This window comes from Acinonyx jubatus, chromosome B3 (assembly GCF_027475565.1).
Source record: "Acinonyx jubatus isolate Ajub_Pintada_27869175 chromosome B3, VMU_Ajub_asm_v1.0, whole genome shotgun sequence".
Lineage (NCBI taxonomy): Eukaryota > Metazoa > Chordata > Mammalia > Carnivora > Felidae > Acinonyx > Acinonyx jubatus.
Window position 1 is genome coordinate 142,121,959 of NC_069386.1, and position 22,785 is coordinate 142,144,743.

The 22,785-nt window shown below is 53.0% G+C and overlaps 1 protein-coding gene across 1 annotated transcript in view; it reads right to left on the bottom strand.

Moving 5' to 3' along the window:
• Positions 1-22,785, bottom strand: part of CDC42BPB (CDC42 binding protein kinase beta) — a 102,053-nt gene that overhangs the window by 14,079 nt on the left and 65,189 nt on the right. Inside the window, 18 exon segments of the mRNA XM_027066685.2 lie at positions 22-84; positions 292-508; positions 2,072-2,153; positions 3,187-3,326; positions 3,914-4,050; positions 4,929-5,034; positions 6,307-6,384; positions 6,743-6,832; positions 10,468-10,547; positions 12,264-12,358; positions 13,758-13,906; positions 16,328-16,433; positions 16,845-16,969; positions 17,326-17,431; positions 17,535-17,779; positions 19,098-19,208; positions 20,626-20,868; positions 22,247-22,380. Coding sequence (XP_026922486.1) covers positions 22-84; positions 292-508; positions 2,072-2,153; positions 3,187-3,326; positions 3,914-4,050; positions 4,929-5,034; positions 6,307-6,384; positions 6,743-6,832; positions 10,468-10,547; positions 12,264-12,358; positions 13,758-13,906; positions 16,328-16,433; positions 16,845-16,969; positions 17,326-17,431; positions 17,535-17,779; positions 19,098-19,208; positions 20,626-20,868; positions 22,247-22,380 — 2,307 coding nt within the window.

A 22,785-nucleotide genomic window follows, 5' to 3' on the forward strand; every position in this document is an offset into this window, starting at 1 on the left:
CAGGAGCCCCTGTGCACTCACCATCACGGGTCACCTCTATGACATAGAGCCCTTCTTCCAGGCCGACCACGATCCTGTCCCCATCTGTCAAGGCAGGAGAGGTAAAAACACAAAGTCAGCGCTACAGGCGCGCCATTGGCTTCTCAGAGCAGGTGCGGGACTACATTCGAACGGACGACGCGGCCGTCGCCTTCGTGTGCTGGCGCGCTCAGGTCCGGCCCCACAGCACCCCCCAGATGCGCTGCCGTCCGTGCTGGGAGAGCGCGGCCCCACGCGGCCCCCGGCACGCACCCACGACGGCGGCGCTCAGGACGGCCTTGATGAGCGGCAGCGTGCTGTCGTAGGCCTCCTGCGGGACGTGCACGATCTGGTTCCTCAAGCGGTTCTTGTGGAGGATCGACTGCAGTCCTTCTAGAATCCCAACCCACTTCCTCTTTTCGTTCTCATTTTCTGTCAGAATGAGCAGTGAGCTGGTCTTAGAAGGTGTCCCTAAGAGAGAGGCTGTCACCTTCATGACAGACAAAGAGAAGAGCCATAAGACAACCAAACCACACAGCAAACAGACGCCCCCAGCCTGGCCCGGCCACCACCTCGCACCGGAGGTGGGCAACAGGAGGGCGTGCTTCCCAGCACCGTGACTCGGGCGCCCGCGGAGGGTGTGAGGGGCTCTGCTGCCGGACACGGGCAGGGGCACAGCGATAAACAGGCACCCCGCGTCCCTTCCTTGTGAGGTTCTAGTTAACTCCACTCTTGCCAAAACCGTCACATAGTTGTCCCATTTAAAAACTGATTTGTCGGGGCGGCTGGGGGGCTCAGTCCGTCGAATGTCAGGCTACAGCTTAGGTCATGATCTCGCAGTTTTTGTTTTACAAGTCCTAGCCCCGCGACGGGCTTGTGCTGCCAGCTCAGGAGGGCCTGGAGCCTCGTCTGGATTCTCTGTCTCCCTCTCTCTCTGCCCTGCCCCTACTCACTCACGGTTTCTTTTTTCCTCAAAAATAAATAAAAACATCGAAAAAAACAGAAACTGATTTCTTGAATGCCCTTGTTATAATTAAAAGCAGATTCTCAGAATGTGTACAGGAAAAACAGAATCTCCAACAAAAGTGCTTTGCCCAAACATGCCTCCCTGTGAGAATCCCCTGGGCAGTTGAAGCTCCTACAGAAGGATCACCTTGTAAGCAACGGTGGCAGCTTTCTGTGTTGTACGTAAGAGGCAGTTTCTGAATTGAAAGGAGACTTAATGAAAGAGGCTTCCTGGATTCCATTTGGTGGTCAGCCAAACTTCTACCGTATTTATAAAATATCCCCAATGTGGGTACCTGGGGGGCTCAGTCGGTTAAAGCGTCTGACTCTTGGTTTTGGCTCAGGTCCCGATTTAACAGTTTTGTGAGTTTGAGCCCCGCATCAGGCTCCGTGCTGACAGTGTGGAGCCTGCTTGGGATTCTCTGTCTCCCTCTCTCTGCCCCTCCCCCGCTCACGCGGTCTCTCTCTCTCTTTCAAAATAAGTAACTTAAAAAAAAAAAAAATCTTCAAAAAAATCCCCAGTGGAGGGGTTGGGGGGATTCTTTCCCCATCCCACAATCTCTCAGAAGCTTCCTAATGGCGCACCGTCTAACGTAAACTCAGCGGGGGTGGGGGGGAGGGGCCTCTCCATCTCAGCCAACAACAGTGCTGAGAAACGTCTACTGGCTTCTTCCTGTTTCGCTCCAGGTAGTGGCCACTGAGTCCCAGGAAGGAAAGCTGTGGCGGCACACTGCACCCGTGAAGGGCGACGTGGCGGCTCCCAGCGTCAGGCACGTCGTGACCGGAGTCACAGACATACACAGCGGCTGAGGTGCAGGACGGAAGGCAGTGCCAGAGAGGTGGGGGAGACGGGGCCTAGGAAGGAGGGACCCCAACACGAGGGAAGGAATCGGGGGGCAGGAGGTAGAGGAAGAGGAGGTCCACCCTGGACCGGCTAGCCCCTTGCTATGGCACATCGAAATGCTCCGAAAAAGAACTGTTATTTTAACCACGGGAGTTCTTTCTTACGATTAGTAAAACATCTCTAAGAAACAGAAAAAAAGCATACCCTGAATATACACGGGACATCTCGGCGAGAAGCATGTATGACATCTGAGGCCAGGACCGAGCTCACCGAGAACTCCTCGTCCCTGGTAAGAAACAGAACACTCGGAGTATCAGAAAGAAACGTGCACGCGGGCCGGTCCTCTGCCCCACTTATGGGAAAGGATACAGAATGTGAGGCGGGCCCCTTGCCTCCACCTGGGTAAGAAAGCACGCTGACAAAGCCAACAGATGACTCAAGGACCCTGCACGCGTTTCAGTGGTTAGGGACGTGGGAGAACAGAAGCTCCTTCCCTGGGTCACACCGTTCTCATCCGTGTCAGACGCCTCCAGTCACAGACACGTCACCGAACTGGCCCCTACTTGGCTACAATCAGGTGGCCGCTTGGTGATGGCCCCTAAGGAAGGGGGTGCAGTGTGCCAAAGTGACTGCGGGAGGCCCGTGTCCGATACCCTCCGAGTCCTGGGCTCCACATCTAACACCAAGTCCCCGTGCCGCCTGCCAGCCAGCGGCCTCTTCGTCACGAGGCTGGGGCCCATCCGAGCCCAGTGACGGATGTGCAGTGGGGGCTGCCACGGAGGTGACCCCGCTACGCTTCTGTCCCTGAAGCCGTCGTCAGGGCGCCTGCCGCAGCCCACTGTCCCCAAGAACAGCTGGGGACAGAGGTGCCGGGCCCTAGCCCAGGGTGGGTGCCAACGGGCAGAGGGGACTCCGGGCCCTGGGCTGAGCGCGTCCCTTGTGCTGACTCCGCCCCGCCGGCCTCCCAGGTCTGATGCCAGGAGGGCCTGTGATGAGATGAGGTGCAGGAGAGGGTGTCGTGCGGCAAAGCCCAGGGCTCTAGATCACTGTCACAAAGGGTACTCTCGGGTTCTGACACCTTAGGCTGCACAGTGTGTCTCTGGGGTATGTTCTCCCTGCTCTTGGGACGTGTCATTTTCTTATGTTTTACAAACGCCTACCTGGCAAACCGTAGTGTGCAAAAATACCCAGGCTGCTACAGCACGCACTCTACGTGCATACAATGTGCACGGATGCGAAGGTGTGACGGGGTTAAAGATCACCAAGCAGCACAGTAAGTCGGAACTCACACGATAGGACAGACCACACAGAACACGCACCTGAGGTCCAGGACCTGGCTGGCGACAACGCCAGGCTGGGTGGATTTTCCTTCAGGCAGGTCGTAGAGGAAGAGCTTGCAGTCACAGACCACCGCGTAAGCCCGCTGCCACCCCTTCTTCACCCCGGTAGGCTTTGGGACCTACAGGGAACAGTGGCCACATTCCAGTCCACGCAGCGGAGGCCGCGGCCCTGGGAGACGTCCCACCCGTGGTTTCCCTCCAGCTGCCGAACGGCTGGCCCGCTCCTCCGGGGACAGCCCCCTCGCGCCCTTCCCAGGCTGGTGCCAGGGCCGGGTCCGGGCCCGGGCAGACTCAGGCACTACTGGGGAGGGATCCACACATGATACAAGCTGATGCACGGGCCAAGGCAGACGAGTCAGCAGACAGGCGTGTTCACAGCACACACAGCTGCGAGGCTGCGGCCGGAGGCTGTCTGGACACAGTGGTTTTCAGGCGGCACTTGGCCACGGAGCCCTGTCTTTAAATGCACGGCCCAGAAGGCGGGGACAAGGGGCTCTGGCAGACGGAGATGTTTCTGTGGGGTCCTCGGAACCCGGGCCCCAGTGCCTTAGCGCCCAGGAGGGGAGGCCTCCCAGGAGCAGCGCGAAGGTCACTTCACAAAGCAACCAAGGACAGCCCTCGGGAGCAGTGGGGTGTGGCTCTCGTGTCATGGCGCCCGAGGCCAGGAGAGCTGAGGTGGCAGAATCCGGGTCTCCGCGCGTCCTACCTTGACGTAGCCCTTGTAGGCCGTCCCTATGCCTCTCTGCACGTCCACGCCGAGCGGCCGCTTGGACTGCTCAGGAGGGATGGGGCACACCTGGGGAGCGCTGTCTCTGCAGGCCACGTGGCAAGCGAAGGAGCACACTGGGAAAGCGCAGGGGTGGGGGGGGGGGCACGGCCGTCAGACCCCGCCCCCTCCGGGGCAGGACAAGGCTCAGTAATCACCTCCCCGAGTCGCGGGAAGGGTCCAGACACCCAGTGCAGCCAGCACATTCTGGAACACAGGCCCCACAGAGCCCCGGGACTCTGGCACCAAGCAGCTCTCCGGCAAGCTGGCGGGGCCCTCGTGGGGAGGCGAGGGCTGGCGTTGGGGGCGCGGCCGCAGAGCCACACTGCTCTCCCGGGAAGCCGCGCCTCGCTGCCACAGGCGTGTGACAGGGCAGTGGCTTCAAGGACACACAGGTGTCCTGGCAGCCGATCAAAAGGCCTGCCAGTAACAAAGGGAAAGGCTGCTGCTACCAGGTAGAACACAAAGCTGTTTTGCAGAGCACCCCCCGCCCAGCTGCTGTCGCTTGTGTGACTTCGGCAGGCGGCTCATCTGTGAGACGGGTGATCAAATGCCCTGAACCGGTCTTGCTGCCCAATGCGAGTGCAGTGCCCAGCCCCGGGCGGGAGCGCAGCAGGGGAGACACCAAATACCGGCTTATCCTCAGACGCCATAATAACGGAGAAGCTTAAAGTCCTGTTTACTCTCTGCTCTTCCTGATTTTCCAGGACCCTGCACGTTTCGGATTATGGCAAACAATACTCGGCTCTCCCAGTGCAGCGAGGGCCCCTCCTGAGTGTTCACGAAGCTACAGAGAGAGGACCCGCCCTCGACTGGCTCACAAATAGGCTTCCCTTCAGCTGCACCTGACCTTGGAGTAATTCCCTCCCGGGACAGGCCCCCCCCCCGCCCCCGCCCCCCAGCCCCGGCCTCAAGGCGCAGGGCCCACACTCACCCTCGCAGGCCCCACACTCACCCTCGCAGGCGTAGCCCTGGCGGACCAGCCCCACCATCAGGGAGGTGCAGTGGCTGCACTGCGTGGGGCTGGAGAAGGACTTGATGCTGAACTGGTGAGCTTTTGGCTGGAGGAAGAATATCGAGAAGGTGAGACCCAGGCTCTGAGCAGAGACCATCTGTTTATGGTCAAGTTTATAAACTCGGCCCTGGCCTTGAAAGGTCGAAAAGGTGCAGTTTCACTTTGAGATGTACGTGCTAACCAGAGAGGAGTGCTTAACACCCATCTACAGAGCTGGAGCCTGAAAATAAGTCAACGCGTTTCCTTCCGTGAGCTTTGGTCTCGCTACCAAAACACCACGGGGGGATGGGTAGGGCCGCTGTGGTACCACGGCTGCCACCGACTCTGGAGCAAGCTCCGTGCCTCCTGGAGGCCCCTGGGTGGGGGGGGGAAGGGGGGACCGCCCCCACAGCTGCCCTTGCACATGAGACCGAAAAGACAAGCAAGGAATGGACAGCAGCCCTGTTCTGGAGAGCAAAGGCCTGGACAGACCCCCGTCCCGTTGGGAGGACAGACACGAGGACACAATCACGGGAGGCTGAGGAGAGGAACAAGCCGCAGACACGAAGGACGGGGAGTCTACACAGCTCCGACACAGCAGAACGAAAGGACTGTTACTCGGGGACGCAAATACTATAAAACCATTTGTAAGAAGCAAGGGAGCAGTGAACACGAGATGCAGACAGCAGTCCACCTGACCCGACTGTGCAAGAAGCTAAGTCCAAAGCCCAACAAAATCAAGGTCTTGTCCCTAGCTGGCACGGCTGCCTATGGTTGAGGCCACGTCTGCATGAAAAGGAAAACAAAACGCATCTAAATGTGTGAAGCCAAACGCTAAGCCTGGAAACACAACTGGAGCTCTGGGGTCAGTGCCGGACCTTCTGCGCTGGCGCCTGGCTCTCCAGATGTGCTTCTGGAAAAGACAGGTGAGAAAACTGCACATCTGGTGCAGCCCCCCTACTCTGGGGACACACCTTCCCACGAGCCACAGGGTGCTCTACTGCCGGAAGTGCAGACAGGTAAGCAGCAGTAAGTTTGCAGAAGGAACACAGTAGATACATAACACAGAGTGGTCACCATCAGAGAAGGGAACGTGATCCAGAAAATGAAGGAAAACGAGAGGAGTTCTGAAATTTCCCAATTAGAATGTGACGACTTGTCATTGATTTAATTAAGGAAACACAGGGTCCAGACACTTCCTGGGCCACACACTGTTCACAGCAAACCATTAACAGGACACCAGGGTCTCACCGTGTCTGCAAAACCAATGAGCCTATCTTATTCACACAGTTACCTTCTCAAATAGAGAAGGTGCCACGGGTAAAAGCAAGGGCCCTACCTTTGGTCCAGCCAGAGCGAGGGGCTGCGTGGTGGGCAGCGGCACGGTGGGCGGCCTCTGTGGGGCCCGAGCCATGTCCTGGGGACAAGCAGGCACAGATGAGCATCCTCTTAGCTCAGTACTGCTCTAACATGTCAGACCCTGCTTGGGATTCATTTCTCCCTAGAACTGATTAATAATGAACTGCATTTTTAATTTACTACATTGTTGAGACAATCTGCGCTCATGCAGCCGATGCACGGGCAGTCCCTCGGAGATACAAGTCAGGCCCAGCAGCTGGCGATGGGATCTGGCTACAAGGTGTGAGGCAGGACCAGGGGGGCCACCTTGGCATGAGGGCGGCCTCTGTTCACCGAGGGCAGCATGTGGCACACGGGCATGGGGGTGGTGGGTCCCGAGGTTCTCGCAGGGTAGTATATGGTAGGACACTGCTTACTTCTTGCTGCTCTGTGCTTGCAGCCACAGACACCGACGGGGACACCTCTGGCTTCGGGGCTTGTGTTTCCTGCTCCCCAGTGGAGCTGCTCTGTGAAAATAAAGGCAAAGAAACAGTGGGAAGGAGAGAACTGTGGAAGTCACACTCCAGTTCCGTGGTCTGTGTTTAGAGAGTGTTCCACCGGGGACCCAAGGTCCCGGCCCCGGCTCTGACCCCCATCTGACCCCACCTCACTCACAGCCAGCCTGTCTTCCCTGAGGACCACTGCCCATGGCATTCTAAGACCAGAGTGATGACTGTGGGGTCTGTCAAGTCACAGCTGTTACCGAAGGCCAGAAGCTCCAAGCCTCCCCTCCAACCAAAGCCCTTGCTCACATTCTCCCCACGGCCCTGTGTAAGGGGCAGAAACTGGAAACCACCAAGCCACGGTTGTCGTTCAGAAATGATTTCACCCGTACCTGGTATCGTTGAGATAAAGGAGTCAAATGTTTTTGACCTCATTTCAGGGATCAAGAAGAAATTCTGAGACCAATCGGGGTCTGTGGGCCTATGGCCAGAAGCAAGAATTTCCCTGAAAGCCTTATGACACGGGGAAGCAATGTTTTGTTCTAAGCACTCAAGATTCCCAAATTAATTTCAGTTTGAAATTGAAGCTAAAGCTTTGAATCTGATTTGAAGCTATTCTAAAACCACTTAAAAATGACCTCATTTGGGGGCCCCTGGGTGGCTCAGTCGGTGAAGCACCCAACTTCAGCTCAGGTCATGATCTCATGGTTCGTGAATTCAAGCCCTGCATCAGGCTCTGTGCTGACAGCTGTCTCTCTCTCTCAAAAATGAATAAACATTAAAAAAAAAATTTTTTTAAATGACCTCATTTGGAGTGTTATTATTTCCTGATGAAAGGCTATTGCTATTTAAACAGACACACATAAACCACGCGTGTGTGCAGTGAGCGGAAGCGAGCGCTGGGACACAGAAGTAGCTGGGCTAGGTTCCTACAGGGGCAGTTTGCAGCTGTTACCCTGTGTTCCACCCTGAAATCCCAATCAAGCAAATCAGAGAAACACTTTCCAAAAGTTGTAATTAACAAGGTTCCTGGAGAAGGAGCCAAATTCAGCTGGGAAGGTAGCACAGCACATAAACATCGCAGTTTGTGAATTTGTTAATTTCACAAGGGAAATGCTATACCAATTAGCTAATTATCAAAGCTACGACAGTAAGCAAATTTCTCCCATAAATATGGTATGTTACACGCGTTAGCGTTCCATCTCTCCATGAACGAGGAGCAAGAGAATATTAAGAAACCTGACTGGTTTCACTTGGTTGGTCCAAGGATGGGAATTAAGGGCAAGGAGTCGTCCACGACTGAGGGCTGCTAGGGACACAGGGAGGGCGTGGGGGCCAGCCTCAGCAGCGACTGCCGCTTCCCAAGAGGCGAGCAGAGAAGATGTGGGGGAGGCAGCGTCGTTGATGGTGACAGAAGCGAGGAACAGAACCGTCACTCCCCAACCAATGAAAACTTGCATAAAAATACAGTGATTCCATCACTGTGGCCAATCATTCTAATAGTTAACTACACGTTTAATAGGGAGAAAGCAGGGTAGAAGCTTCTAAACGACGATTCTCAGGTCTGGAAACACCTCCTGACAAACCCAGACTCTGACCAAGGATTTGCTACTTAAACCACAGAGGTAAGGAGGGACCGAGACCAAACACGAAGACGGCAGGAGTGCTGACTCCCCGGACACGGTACCAAGATTATGGCCTCCATCTAGCTCCGTGACAAAACCTCCCGACTGGCTGTCTGCAGTGGCGCCGAGTTCGGGCTGAAACCACCTGCCCCAGGGATCGCTACTCTTGCTCTAATTCTGTGTCTAACGCCGCTCTCCTGGCCGCCTCCATCCCGTTAACGACGGCAGCCCTCGGGTTGCCGCGATGTGTCTAGTGCTCCAGCCGTGAGAGAGGCACGAGACGTACGAAGCAGGACGTTTCTGAAAGAACCGCCGTGTGAGGACCAGGTAAACCTATCTGCTTCTTAAAACTCAGGCCTTCAGGGAAGAGACGAGCATCACCAACGTGACAAGAAACCATTCTGACAGGTGAACATGAGCAGGTGTGAGCCAGAGCAGCAGGACCCACGCAGGCCTACTTGATTCTGTAAGAACTGCTGCCAGGCACGGGCTGCTGGCCTTCGCCAACCCGTGGGCGCAAGGCTGCTGGCGGACGGACATCCGGCAGCCTTCCCGACGGCTCGACGCTTACGAAGGGGCGGGGCGGGGCCTGGCGGACGCCACCTCCGCCTGACGCCGAAAGCATCACGAAGCCTACACACTCGGGACGTCCACATCCCGTGCGGCATCCCTGCCACAATGTCCAACCCACGTCAAATCAGCCATCAGACAAATCCGGAGCGTAGGACACTCAGTGAGACGACTGGTACAGATACCACAAAAATACCAATGTTATAAAGGGTGGGGGTGGGGGAGAAACTGGGACACTGTTCCAGATCAAAGACTAAATGCGACCTAGGAGCTCTGCTTGGACCCTGACAAGGGGAGGCAAACCAGCCGTAAAGGACACTCAGGGACAAGGGACATGTAAAACATGCATGCTCTACTACAGCATCAGTGCAAAGGTCTCGTGCAGGACAATGACATTATGGTTGTGTTAGGCAAACATCCTTCATCTTAGGAAACAAACACTGGTGCGTTAGGAGAAAATGGCAGGGAGAGATACCTATGTGTTTACTATAGTATTCTTTCAACTTGCCCACAGGCTTAACGTTTTCTTAAAAAAAAAAAAAATGATGGAATCAATGAAAACGACGACATGCCATGAGAAGTCCCATTAATGAGATTTGTTTTCGCTATTTTTACTTTCTGGCTTACTTCAAGGGTTGCTAGCAAGGGTCCACCCCTATCGTCTGGAGAGAAGCGGTAAAGGAGGCACTGGGTCCGCGGGCAGCGCGCGAAGGGAGAGATGGGACTCACTCGGAATGGCTCCCTCGGGCCGCCCCGCCTACCCGGTGCGGGTGGCTGAGCAGGGGCGGGCCACAGCAACAATTCTTCCCAGCCACCCGTCCGCCCACCCCACGGGGGCCACCAGAGACCAAACCGGAGGGCCATACAGAAGTCACTGAAGTGGCAATGAGGCTGGCTTAGTCTTCATTTGCGGCAGGGTGGGAATGTGTATTTAGAAACCCGCCTGAGGGGTGCCTGGGTGGCTTAGGAGGTTAAGTGAACAACTTTGGCTCAGGTCATGATCTCACGAGGGTTCGAGCCCCTGTGCTGACAGCTCAGAGTCTGGCGCCTGCTTCGGATTCTGTGTCTCCCTCGCTCTCTGCCCCTCCCCCACTCGCGCTCTGTCTCCGTCTCAAAAATAAACATTAAAAAAATTTTTTTAATAAAAAAAAATAAAAACAAAAACCCGTCTGAGATGCTCACCACACAGCCAGAAGCCAGTGCCGATTCTTCCCTGAAGATGCTGAGCACTTTCTTAGCTTCCACTTAAGTCTGGGGAAGCATCTCTGCGAGCATTTCCGGTACCTTAAATGTCTCTAACCTCACCCATTTGACACCCTGGGTCACTCCTAGGTCAGCACGACAGAGAAAACCGTCAGGTGTCAATTTACTAGTGTGTTTGTGGCCCCACCGGTGGTCAGAGCATGTCCTACCAACTCTAATTTATCACAAATTCATTTGTCACTTTTTAGAATAGCTACTTACTCTAAATGTCAGATCGTGTCCAAGAGGTGCAGTGTTGAAATACTCAAAAATAGAATCCTGAAAATCTGGAAGTTTCAATCCTATAAAAAAGAAACAGACTAGTCAAGGCAAATTTAAAAGACCATCTGCGCTCCCCTGGGGAGACTCAGCACCATCAACATGTCAATTCTCATTAACCTAGCGGATAAATCTGATGTGATTCTAGTTAAGTTCATTTGGAGAGTGTCTCAGAGGTCCTGAAAAAAAGGGGTTGGGGGAGCAGATCTACCAGATACTAAATCAGATTTACTGAAACCTCTTTCATCACAATCCAGTGGTTCCTGCCAGGGAACAGTGAACAGGGCAGGAAATCCAGAAACAGACTCAAGTGCCCACGGTGACCTCATGTGGTAAGAGTCACATACAAAATCGGTAGGGAGAGGAACTTCTCAATAACTGGTATTAGACGACCAGCCACAGGAAAAAGATAAAACTAAAAACTAGATCCACAACTCAAAATGCACATCAGAGTAAATTTCAAATGGACCAGTAATCCACATTTAAAAAATGAAACCTGTATACAAGTATTAGAAAATATGAGTGAATTATTTGAGTACCTGGGGACTCAGAAATATTCCCCTGTAACTGAAAAAAGGGGAAAAAATGACAAATGTGATGCACACACACAAAAAAAAAAACCCAAAAAACTTTATGCTTGGTAAAAAATATAAGCAAAATAAAAATGACAAAAGACAAACTGGGAAAATATTTGCAACTTTCATCACAAACAAAAGGCTCTCTATATTCTATCCTCCATCTACAAAAAGTTTCTAGAAAAAAAACTTACTCTGAATTTTAAAAAGTGAGCAAAAGATACAAATACATAAAAATCACAGAATAAGAAAATCTCAAGGCACGTGGGTGGCCCAGGCAGTTAAGCGTCCAACCCTTGATTTCAGCTCAGGTCATGACCTTGCGCTTTGTGGGACTGAGCCCCGAGTTGGGCTCTGCGCTGACAGTGCAGAGCCTGCTTGGGATTCTCTCTCTCCTTCTCTCTCTGCCCCTCCCCTGCTCACAAGTAAACATTAAAGAAAAAAAGAAAAGAAACACAGCCCTTAAACACACAAAAGGTGCTCAATCTTGCTCGTAAGAGGGACGCAAGCACAATCTGTATTCTAATGCTCCTTCCCACCTGTTCGCTGTGTGCTCACACTGTGTGCACGCGGCTGTGGGGCAGCAGCCGTCGCCTGCGCGCGGGCAGGGACACACGTGCACAAGCCTCTGGGCGGCCGCGGTCACCGCCAGCATCAGCGCAAGCATGCTTACTCCTTAACCGGCACTCCCACTTCCAAAAATCTACCCCCACGTACCCCACAGGAACAGGACATGTTACCCACACACGGCTACTCCTTACAGCACCTGCTGTGACAGCGAGGGAACAGCCCGACCCCCGTCCATAGCCCCCAGCAGGGTGTGGTGCCGCCGGGACGGGACCGGGCCACCTCTCATGCTGCGGCCTTACCCGCTCACAGATAGGAGGCCCCAGCAGGCTGCCTCGTGTGATCAGGGGGACACGGATGGGTGACTCTACATACACGTGTATTTGCTTTGCACTTCCAAGAGGAAACAGGAAGGATAAGCCACGAACTGTGGTTACCTTCGAGAAAGGCATATTTGAACATACGCTACCTCAGAATATTGGCTTCAAAATCATGTTAAGTGCTTTCTTTATATAACTAAAAACTATTAAATCTAAAATAAAACCATGCTGTTAAAAAAAAACTTATATTTAAATACTTCAGAAGCTTATAATTTACCAGTATCTGCTCTAAATTTTTCTTCCATCTTTTTCTTCAAAATTTCCATTTCTTCTAATAATTCTCTATTTTTGGCTTCGGAATCCTTTAGTTTACTAAAACAAAAAATAAAAAAATAGAAGGCTTTAAGTACCCTGAGAACAGACATCTACACGTTGATTCAGTGAGTGTCAAAATGTGAGGGCAGGGGTTAATTTCCAGTGCCTGGGAAAGTGCCGGAACATGGCAGGCTCCCCGCTGCGAACGGAAACACAAATCCACTCTTGGCATGGGTGAGTCCGCTGAGCACGTTACAGAGATTACAGATATTTCAGAATTAGAAACAGACGTGGATTTTCAAAATCATGGTTAATGAAGGTGTATCTGGAGGCCCTCGTGGAGTTTCCGACCCTCCCAGTCTCTTTCCAAATGAGTCCTCTGTCCTCCGAGGACACACCACCCAGATTACTCAGCCATCAGACCTCCAAACGTCATTCCCACAACCAGCGAGACGGCGGGCTGCACGAGACCACGACCACCGCCTGAGCACAGCTGCTGGGGGGGCGGGCCTTCGTTCCTACGCTTTCCTGCAGGGACAGAGCAGTCAGGCTGCTGCAGTGACCTGGCCAGGAGGCGAGCAGTGCAGTCCAGCAGCTGAGTGGGGGTTCTGCGCCGAATTAGCAGGTGATGCTGGCTGACCTACACCTCTCTGCATCTCGCTGTCCTCATCTGTAACATGGGGCTCAAGAGTGCTGGCCTCCTGGGAACACCGTGACAATCACGTGATTAATAGGATCAACCTCTTACAGGGAGCGTACCTGAACGGTAGCCATCGCTACTCTTACTCTTTTAGCCCCAAACTAACAAGATGTGTGACTCGGTAATCCCATCAGTGACCCTGTTCGTGACATCCAGGTCCCCACCTTCCACATCAACAGCTACTACAGGTAGGGCGGCCTGGGTTTTACAAGAGAGCAGTTCACGACCATCTCCTGGGCATGTAAGACTGCCAGCGGCGGCCTCTCATCAAACATTCACTGAATTTACTGTTGTGTAAAAATGGTGTTTGAGGGTCAGAAAAAAGTTTTGAGATAGGCATACCGTCTTCAACCTGTATTTACAATATTAGTTTTAGGTTAAAAGGGAAAACTCGAAGTTGATGAAACCAACAGCACTTAGGGAACAAGCAGGCCAGAACTGTCCCTCAGACGTGTGGCCGTGTCTTGTCACCCGGCACAGGGAAGACCAGCATCTGCCTCTTACACACACAGATGTTGGCACTTCAAAACCGCGGGCTCCCATCGCTTCACTGCTTCCTGAGAAAATGAGCACAGACCTCCGATGCGCGCAGGGCATTTGCACATCCGCCCCATCGATTCTCACTGAGCGCCTACTAGGGGCCAGAAACGGTCCACCGTGCAAAGCTCCTTCCAGTCAACTGATATCACAGAGCAGGGGTGTGCCCAAGGTCACACAGTCCCCTATCGAGTCAGAACACAACACAGTACCAGGTACCTTTCAAAGGAGAGATTCGCGTCTTTGACTTTCCTCAGCTCCTCTTGAACAAGCTGTTTGGCCCGGATCTCCGCCTCAAGAGCAGATTGCAACTCTAGCCGTGCAGACATGTCTAGCTTCTGACTACGGCGCACTTTCCAAAGGGGGTCCTGGAGACAATGGTTCAGATATTAAAGATATATACATATATATATACTTTTTTAAAAATTTTTTAACATTTATCTATTTTTGAAAGACAGGAATAGTGCAAGCAGGGGAGGGGCAGAGGGCAAGGGAGACACAGAATCTGAAGGTTCCGGCCTCTGACCTGTCAGCACAGAGCCTGATGTGGGGCTCGAATCCGTAAACTGTGAGATCATGACCTAAGATGAAGTCAGCTTAACTAACTGAACCACCCAAGCGCTCTAAGATATTATTTATTGACTTTATTTATTTATTTATTTACTTATTTATTTATTGAGAGAGAGAACATGTGTATGCATGTGAGCCGGGGAGAAGAGAGGGAAGGAGACAGAGGGTCTGAAGCAGGCTCTACGCTGAAAGATAGCCTGATGCGGGGCTCAAACTCATGAACCGTGAGATCATGACCTGAGCTGATGCTTAACTAACTGAGTCACCCAGGCACTCATAAAGATACATATGTTTCTACATTTTTTTTTAACATTTATTCATTTTTGAGAGACAGAGAGAAAGAGCACGAACAGGGATGGGGCACAGAGAGGAAGACAGAATCCAAAGCAGGCTCCAGGCTCTGAGCTGTCGGCACAGAGCCTGATGTGGGGCTCGAACTCACGAACCGTGAGACCATGACCTGAGCCACCCAGGTGCCCCTTTAAAGATATATTTTTAAGATATTTACTTGTTTAAAAAAATGTTGACACATAATTCATCTTCTCCTAATCTTAAACTTTTATTATCACGTTTAAATATTAACTTAATTAACTTAAATATTAATTTGATAATATTAGATATCATCAAAGTCCATCAGACCCAATTTTAGTCTGGGCTTTTTATGACTATTATTCTTTATTAGAGATCTTCAAAAGAATGAGCTGCAGCTTAAAAAAATTTTTTTGAAAGAATAAAACTCAACCAGGAGTGCAATTTCTATTTGGGTCCGTTAGACTCTCTTACAAACGTATGATATATTGTGGGGGTCTCCGTTATCTTACTCTTCCTTTATCTTGAAACATCTCCTATTTCACTATCCGAGCAATTATGTCATTACTCATCAATCATCCCTGCCCACAACGGAAGACTGAAGCGGCAGGAAGAGCAAGGATGGAGGGCTCAGCAGGGTGAGGTTAACAGTGACCGAGACCAGCTGGGTGGCAGCGTGCTCCCCTTCTCCCACCGAGATGCTGCCCGTGTTCCATCCGCTCTCGAGAGGGACAGAAGGAATCTGGAGATTCCACTTTATTAGACTTTTTTAAAAGCTTTCAGTCCACACAGTTGAGAATTTTTCGTTTTCCGTCCATAAAGAGAAGAAAAGGGAACTGACTAGGGGTTTGCAGGGACAGAGACACGGGCGCTTTATCGGACGCCAACGACTGTGATGAACCCAGTGAATGTCAGAAGCCTGAGTCTTCAGATGACCATGGCCCACACGGATTTCCTCAAGAATCAACGAGTGAACAATACACTTCTACGGACAGGAAGGAAATACACTTTCATCAGTCAGTCCTTCAACAGGAAGGACTGTTCACACAGAATTCTGCCACAAGAATATCAATCATCCCACTTTGCTAAAAGGATCTAGGGCTACATTCTTTCATCTTTCATAAGGTTTATGCTCTAGGTTTATTTAACACAGTTCACAAGCGCAAGTATACCCGCAGATACGACTGGAAGAGAAAACGCAGAAATGAAAAAAACTTGATCGTTTGAATTGGTACTTCTAAATCTCAAATCGAAAAATGAATATATTCTCCAATTACAGAGCGAAGAACACAGCTGTATTCTTCGACAAGATGGTATATGTGCCGGGTGCTCAGGTGACAGGATGAGGAGTAATGACATTCCACATAACAACACCCCTTTGGGGCAAACAGATCTTCAAACCAGCAAAACAGGGAATAAAAATCTGGGTTTGTGAAGTTCTAACTAAAACGCTAATGAAACAGTTCCCCTACACCTCTATTATTACTAGTGTTCGTCACTTACAGAATAACTCACACACGCATATTGTAAGAAAGGCAGACAGAAGGAGGGACACGTGGGGCTGCGCCCGAAGTGAGCCTGGGTGGAGACGGCTCGCCAAGCTCTGGGCACTCGAAACACACGGACCACTGACGGGGGGGGGGGCGTCGGGTGGGAGTGAGAGAATGGACAAAATCCGTCTCCTGGAGGGCAGGAGCCCGTCGCGCAAACTGCAGTCCCTCCACAGAGTGGCTGTGGTCTCCCAGTAGCTCAGACAGCGGCGCTCTGCACCCGGGGGGCGTCCCTGGCCACACGGAGGCCCGCATCACCCGAGTTACTTGCCCGGCACGGAGTTTCTACACTCGTGTTCAAGGTAAAGCCACGGGGGAGTCCCGTCATCATAAAAAGACACGGTTCAGAACAAAGCCTACCAGTGCTCTCGACCCCAGACTGGAGCTCCTCAGTGTCTCGAGCTCTTCGGTCATCTTGGAAGCAAGAGCCTGAAGGTAACCTCGGGCGTCTTTCTCGTCACTGACCCTAGAGAAGGACCATAGAGACCCGTGAGAGGAGCCGAAAACGAGGACGGGTTCCTGCCCCCCGTGGGACAAAGGGACATAGCGTCCCATCAGCCGGAGCGGTCGCCCACGACCAACGAACGGCTCTGCTAGCAAGGGCCACCCCAGTCCCTCTGCCGTGTTGCGCGGGGGCCCGGCCTCCCTTTCGCTAGAACGTGTGGGGTGTGCCAGCCTGACCCACGCCTCCAGGGACCTGGTGCACTTTCTCCACCCACAGTCCAGTGTGAAGAACACCGGACAGAACTGCGGCCCCTCGACAGCGGCGATTCGGGAGAGGGCGGCGGGTCCGTGCCGAGGCCTCAGGGCAGCGGCGCGGGTGGAGGGAGCGCGAGCAGCGTGGCAGGGCTGGGGAAGGGCGGGCGGGCACACGTACCACTGAATGATCTCTGCGATCTGGGCTTCCCAGTGGGCCACCGACTCCTTCTTGGCCGCCAGGTCCTGTAGTTCATCCTCCAGCTGTCTATTTTGAGCTGTGAGTTTATCCACAAAGGAACAAAGCTGAAATTAAACAATTGTACCACATAACTCGTTATTTGGTGTCCTTTAAACGTGACCTTAGCGTTATTAAAGCTACATGTTCTTTGGAAGATTTTGAAAGTTTTCTTAAATCGTTGTGAGATTTTGCTCCAAACTTCATCTCAGATACGGACTTTTCAAACGTATCTAACTTTGGTCACATTTCAACCCCAATCTGAGCAGACAAATGACAAGAGCAGGGGATTTCAGGAAATTAGCAGCTTCTAACCCCATGGAAACGTGTTACTTCACGTAGGAAGCAAGCTGCGTAAACCACCCGACTCCCAGGACCCGCGACCGGGAACTAGAGCCCCGAGCGGTGGCATGGACTAGATTACCCGCTCGTTCTCAGCTGTCAGCTTTTTGTTTTCCTCAAACAGCATCGCCCTTTCGCGCTCGTATTTGTCTCTTATCGTGCCGACTGCTTCCTCCATTTCAGCGTGCCTGGGAAGGTGCGAGAGCGGCGGTTCAGAAGCTCCGTGAGCCAATCCTCTCGGCGGGGGCACGAGCCCGCGCTCACAGCACCGAAGGGCGCATGAAAACCTACCGTTCTCGCTTTGACTTTTCCAATTTGTCTTTCAGCATGAGAACTTCCTTCTGCAGGGCCAGCTGGTGGCTTTCCGAATCGTGTACCTCCTTTTTCACATTTTTTACTTCCAGCACATGGGAGGCCTCACGCCTGACCAACTCCTCTTCATAGAACAGGACTTTCTTCTCAAGTTCAGATTTGATTTTGGAAATCTCCTGCTGATGTTCTAAGGTGGCCCCCGGGCCCCGGCCTCCTTGCTTCATCTGAAGAGAAAGGTAAAATAAATTACAGGCCCATGTCTTCCCCTCGAGGGCCACACGGCCCTCCACCCACACCCTGTGCAGGCACCCGTACACGCGGCTTCTTCTGTCCCCTCCCCACCAATGGCAGACACCGCGCCCGATGCAGCTGGCCACGGCCGCGAGGTCCTTCTAACACCCGTCGGGCAGATTTGAGGGGCTGACAGCACCTACCTTGCACAAGGGACGTGCCCAGATCTGCCTAGGACCCCGGAAGCTCTGTCTACACCCTGACACAATCGGTCCCCAAAGCCTCCTCACAGTTTGTTCATTCGGGCAACTATGTGTCAGGCACCTTTGTGGTTAAGAGGGTCACATCAAGGTCCCTGCTCTCGTGGGGCAGACAGGGAAAGACCAACGGCCAAGCAGCAAATGAGCAACGAGACACTGACGCAGGGCAACGCGGTGAAGCGTGGGGGTGTGGTGCCCAGCGGACAGTTAAAGGAGCCGTTGACGCAGGGACACGTGAAGTGCCACATCAGGCGGGAGGTTTTCAGCACGGTGACAAACAGCAAGGTGAACGCAGTGAGCTGGGCGGTAAACGCTGGGAGGGGCTCTGTCAGGGCCCGAGTCACTCGGAGCTGCTGGGGGCACTGAGGACAGGACACGCCCTGGTTGCCGGGGTGGGGGCGGGGGGTGGGGGCGGGGGGGGGTGGACTGTCAGCAGACTCAGGCACGAGCAGGCAGAAGTCCAGGCCCCGGGGCTGCCGCCCACAGGCCCAGACGGCAGCAAGGACGATGGAGGGAAACAGGCCCGCCCGAGGTACATGCTGGGGAGAGAGCGGGCCTATCGTCTCCACCGGCAGATGAGGAAACCCAGGCTCAGAAAGGGGACTCGTGCCCCTGAGGTCACGCCAGGCTAACAAAGAGCCCCCCCTCCCCCACCTCCTCACCCCTGTTCTGGCCCCTGGCACCTCTCTGCTCGCTCCCTCGCTCACTCCCTCCCGAGGTGCCTGGCCGCCCTTGGCCCCGGGCCACTGGCCTGTCTTCAACTTCAGTGGCAGGACACGGGCTTTAAGGAACTTTTTCAGAAATGGTCTCACTGAACACACAGCAGGTGTCAGGTGTTCGTTTACCAGGACTTACGAGACACTGCCTGACACTTTAAGGAAGGAAAACAGCGAAGGAACTCAGGTTCTAAACGGAAAGAAGGCTGTCATTAAGGCACGTTTGTGACCTGTCCCCTCTCCACACCCCGTCCTTCCGGACAAGCCCACCGCGCGGGAGGACTCCCAGCACGACAGTTAGGAAGGAGGACGGGCTGGTCTCCTACAGGTACTACCTTGAGGGCCTCGAGCTCACTCTCCACTTGCTTGGAGAAGTTCTCGCTGTGCTCGCGAAGCTTGCGCTCCCGGGAGGCCTCGGCGATGGTGTCCTCCAGGCGGGCTTCCAGCTGCAAGGGGGGCACAGTGCTCACCAGCACGAAGCCGGCCCTGCCCTGGGGCTCTCTGCGGACGGCCCTGAGGGCCTGTTGCTCCTACCTCCGCACCCGATCCCAGGCCCAGTTAACGGCGGAGAAAGACACTTTAAGGCTCGACTGTAACAGCTGGTTAGTAATAAACCAAGTTTAAATTCTAATGTAAACCAACAACTTGGCATTAAGTTTCCGGACAGGAGACGGACTGGTGACATAGGCAATTGGGATGTCTGCAGATCACAAATCCATCTATCGACTGGTGAAGGTCACGCGCACGTGCCCAAGCAGGGAGCAGCGGAAAGGACCCCCTGCACCTCGGCCGGCTGAGTGCCCTCTCCCTTTACTTTAAAGCAGATCCCAGATGCTGCAGTGACCTGCCCGGAGTGTGGACACTAATGCTTCGCTAGGGGTTCCACTGATGCTATAGCTACAAATGCATCTGGGTTGCAAAATAAACGGAAAAAAAACAAGTAGGTGTTTTGACACCGACTGACAAAGAGCATGTACTTATAGAGCATCCGATTTTTTACCAAGCAAGTTGTAACAGAATTCAATCCTAAGGGCTGCTTAAAATATGATACTCGTTAATGGAAGAGTATTTGGGGTGTCTAGGGCAGCCAGTTCTCAAAGCGGGGTCCTGGGGCCCTTTCTAAAAAAGGCCCTTCTTTTTCTAATTATCTGGGTTTCCTTCAAATACTTTATCCAAACAGTGTAACACAACAGAACGAATGCAGAAATAGTTTATCAAAGCCAGTTATTAAAGAAAAGCACAAAAATGTAAAAATGCCATTCTTCTCACCAGATGGGGGAAGAGAGTTACTTTTCACAAAATCCGTCAGCTAACACGTAACGAACGGGTTTACTGTTGAACTGAAAAAAGTGTTTTAATCTCTAACCTGGTAAGTATGAGGAGCTGTAACCACCACAAACGAAAGCTCTTTGGGGGCCTCAACAGTTCTTAAGAGCATGACGTAGTCCCGAAACCAAAGTTTCAGAGCCACTGGGCTGACTGGGGGCGCCAGGCTGAGCCTGGTCGTCCTCCTGGCCGCCCCTTATGGACGTAGGACTCGTATTCACGTAGGCTGTGCTGTGCCAACTACGTCCCGACACGTTTACGTTCTGTTTGTTGGGCAGAAATACCCTCTATTTGCTTTAAAAGGGAATTTTTAAAAACCAATGCCCTAAGAAATGTCTTTTAATAATTTCACCAATAGGTATCAGGGGCTGAGAAGTCCAAAGGAAATATTTGGCAGGTCAACTTACTTGGCTTCTCATAAAATTTAAGATCCGTTTTAAAGTAACTCATGTAATTTAGCCCACGTTCTCGAAGGTGTTCTCGTAGGAGCATACAAAAGCCCGAACAGTACAATCCCCGAAACGGCTACGAAGCTACCTCTTTCCTCAACTTCTCCGACTTGCGGATTTCCTGCCGCATGGAGTCGATCTTCTGCATGGCTACCTCTACCTCTTCCTCTTTGTCCCGCAGCTGCCGGGATGCCTTTTGCTTCTGGGAGCGGAGTTCTGCCATGCGCTCGTTCAGCTCGGAGAACTCCTGCAGGGCCAGCTTGCGTTGCTGGTGGGCGTCTTTGAGCTCTCTGGCCTGGGACTTCAATCGCTCGGAAGCTTCAACCAGTTGCTGAACAGAAAGAATGACAGAGGTTTTACATTTGCTTCGCAGAGACGCGGAAGGCTGGCCGTTCAATCCTCTCCAGCAAATGCTGCTTACAGGCCACGGCCGAGAGCCAAGGGCTCACCTCTGTGAAAAAGCCCTTTGCTAGGCCCCCAGCACAGCTACGAGCAGCCTGGAAGAAGACCCACCTGAGCAGAGGTGCTAAGATCGAACTCACTCCGGTCAAGACCCCCAATTATGCGGCGACCAGAAGCCCGAGCTCTGCCAGCCAGCGGGAAGGCCTGCTCACAGCACAGGCTCACGTGTTTCAACCTCTCCCCTATGCCGTCCACAAGGCCATAAAGGTGGACGGAGCGTGAATGTGGTCACCAACCCAGTTATTGAAACAGCAGAACTGGGAAAGAACACGTTACGTACAAAAAAGCTTCAGAGTTCCATCAAAGTAAAGAACCACATAAAAACGACTGTTGGACAGCTAGCCCCTCACGAGAGTGAGGTTATGGTGGCCTCCCTGGCTGCACCCGTGGCCTCCCCTTCCCGCAGCCAATTCGTCTACGACTGGGTGGCACAATCACGGTGGCACCTATTGGTCTGATGTCGGAAGTAGCTGGAACTGGGGGGAAGGGGGGACTCCACCAGGGCCGGGCCAGGCTCAGTGAGCTGCTGAACCTACACTAGCATACCGGGGAGTCTCCTGTCCCCTGTGCACTTCTCGACAAAGCGCCGTGGTTAGGACACCACGACAGACTGAACAATCTGGGTCTGAAATCCTGCACGTTTTACAGAACACATAGCAAACTGCAGGTTTAATGACTTAAGCGTATAAACGAATGTACTTTAGAAAACAATCCTGGTATGAATACACTACCGACTGAACATACAATCTGATATATTTTACTGAAAATCAAATTTATAAAGGGGTTTTGGGGGGAATCACCCAAATTTTAACAAACGGTTTCTTTTGCAAGGCCCTGTCATACAAAGAGCCCCTGCTGAAAGAAGGGGAGGAGGCCGCTGGAAGGGGGAGGACTCTGGCACCGGATACCAGCGTGTGAACCCAGCTGGGTCAGCTGCTGTGGGGACGCGGGGACCCTCAGGCCCTGGGCATCACCGGGTCCTGGTGCACAGCCCGCCCAGCAGGCCTGTGGCGAGGACCGATGTGGTGACCGGTGCTGAGGCCGCCCACTTCACGGCCAGCCACCTGGCAGGCTGCGTGGTCGGCGGCACGGCATGACCCCGAGGCAGTCTGGCCCCTCGTGGACTGCACGCAACACAGCCCAAGGCGCAGACGAGGGTCCTGAGGAGGGCTCAGACCCCCACACAACTTCAAGGTCACAACCGCACATCGCTGAAACCTGTCTCACGTGAAATCACCCCCAACTACCTTGTGAAAATCCTCCTTTTCCTGCCGCACCACGCGGTACTGCTTCTCCAGGCCTTTCAGCCGCTGTGTGGAATCCTCATGCTCCTGGCGAAGGGTCACTGTGTCCTCCAGCTGTCGCTCGAGCCTACTGGAGTCTGAACAGAGAGAAAATAAACCGCGTTCCCTTACAGGAAAAACTTCACGTCAGCTGACTTCCTGATAGTGAATTTGTTAAGGATTCTTCACTCACTTTATCGCTTAGCAACCTTCTTGCTTTCTCACACATGGAAAAGTCACGTATGCAGCCACCCGCGTGGACTGACGGGGTAATCGCTCTCCCCTGGGGACCGGGGACCGCGTGAGCCCGTGTGCGCGGGCACAGGGCAACCGAGGTGCGCAGTAAGGCTTATCATGGGCTCACTCGGGGCCCCTCTCAGCACCAGGATGCTGGGGTTCCAGAGAGAAAATGGAGGGCTGAGGATTAAGACTGGAAAGCGATTTGAATCTTCAGGAAGCTTTGATAATCTAGGAGCCGCAAAGGACAGATGGTGACGACGGAG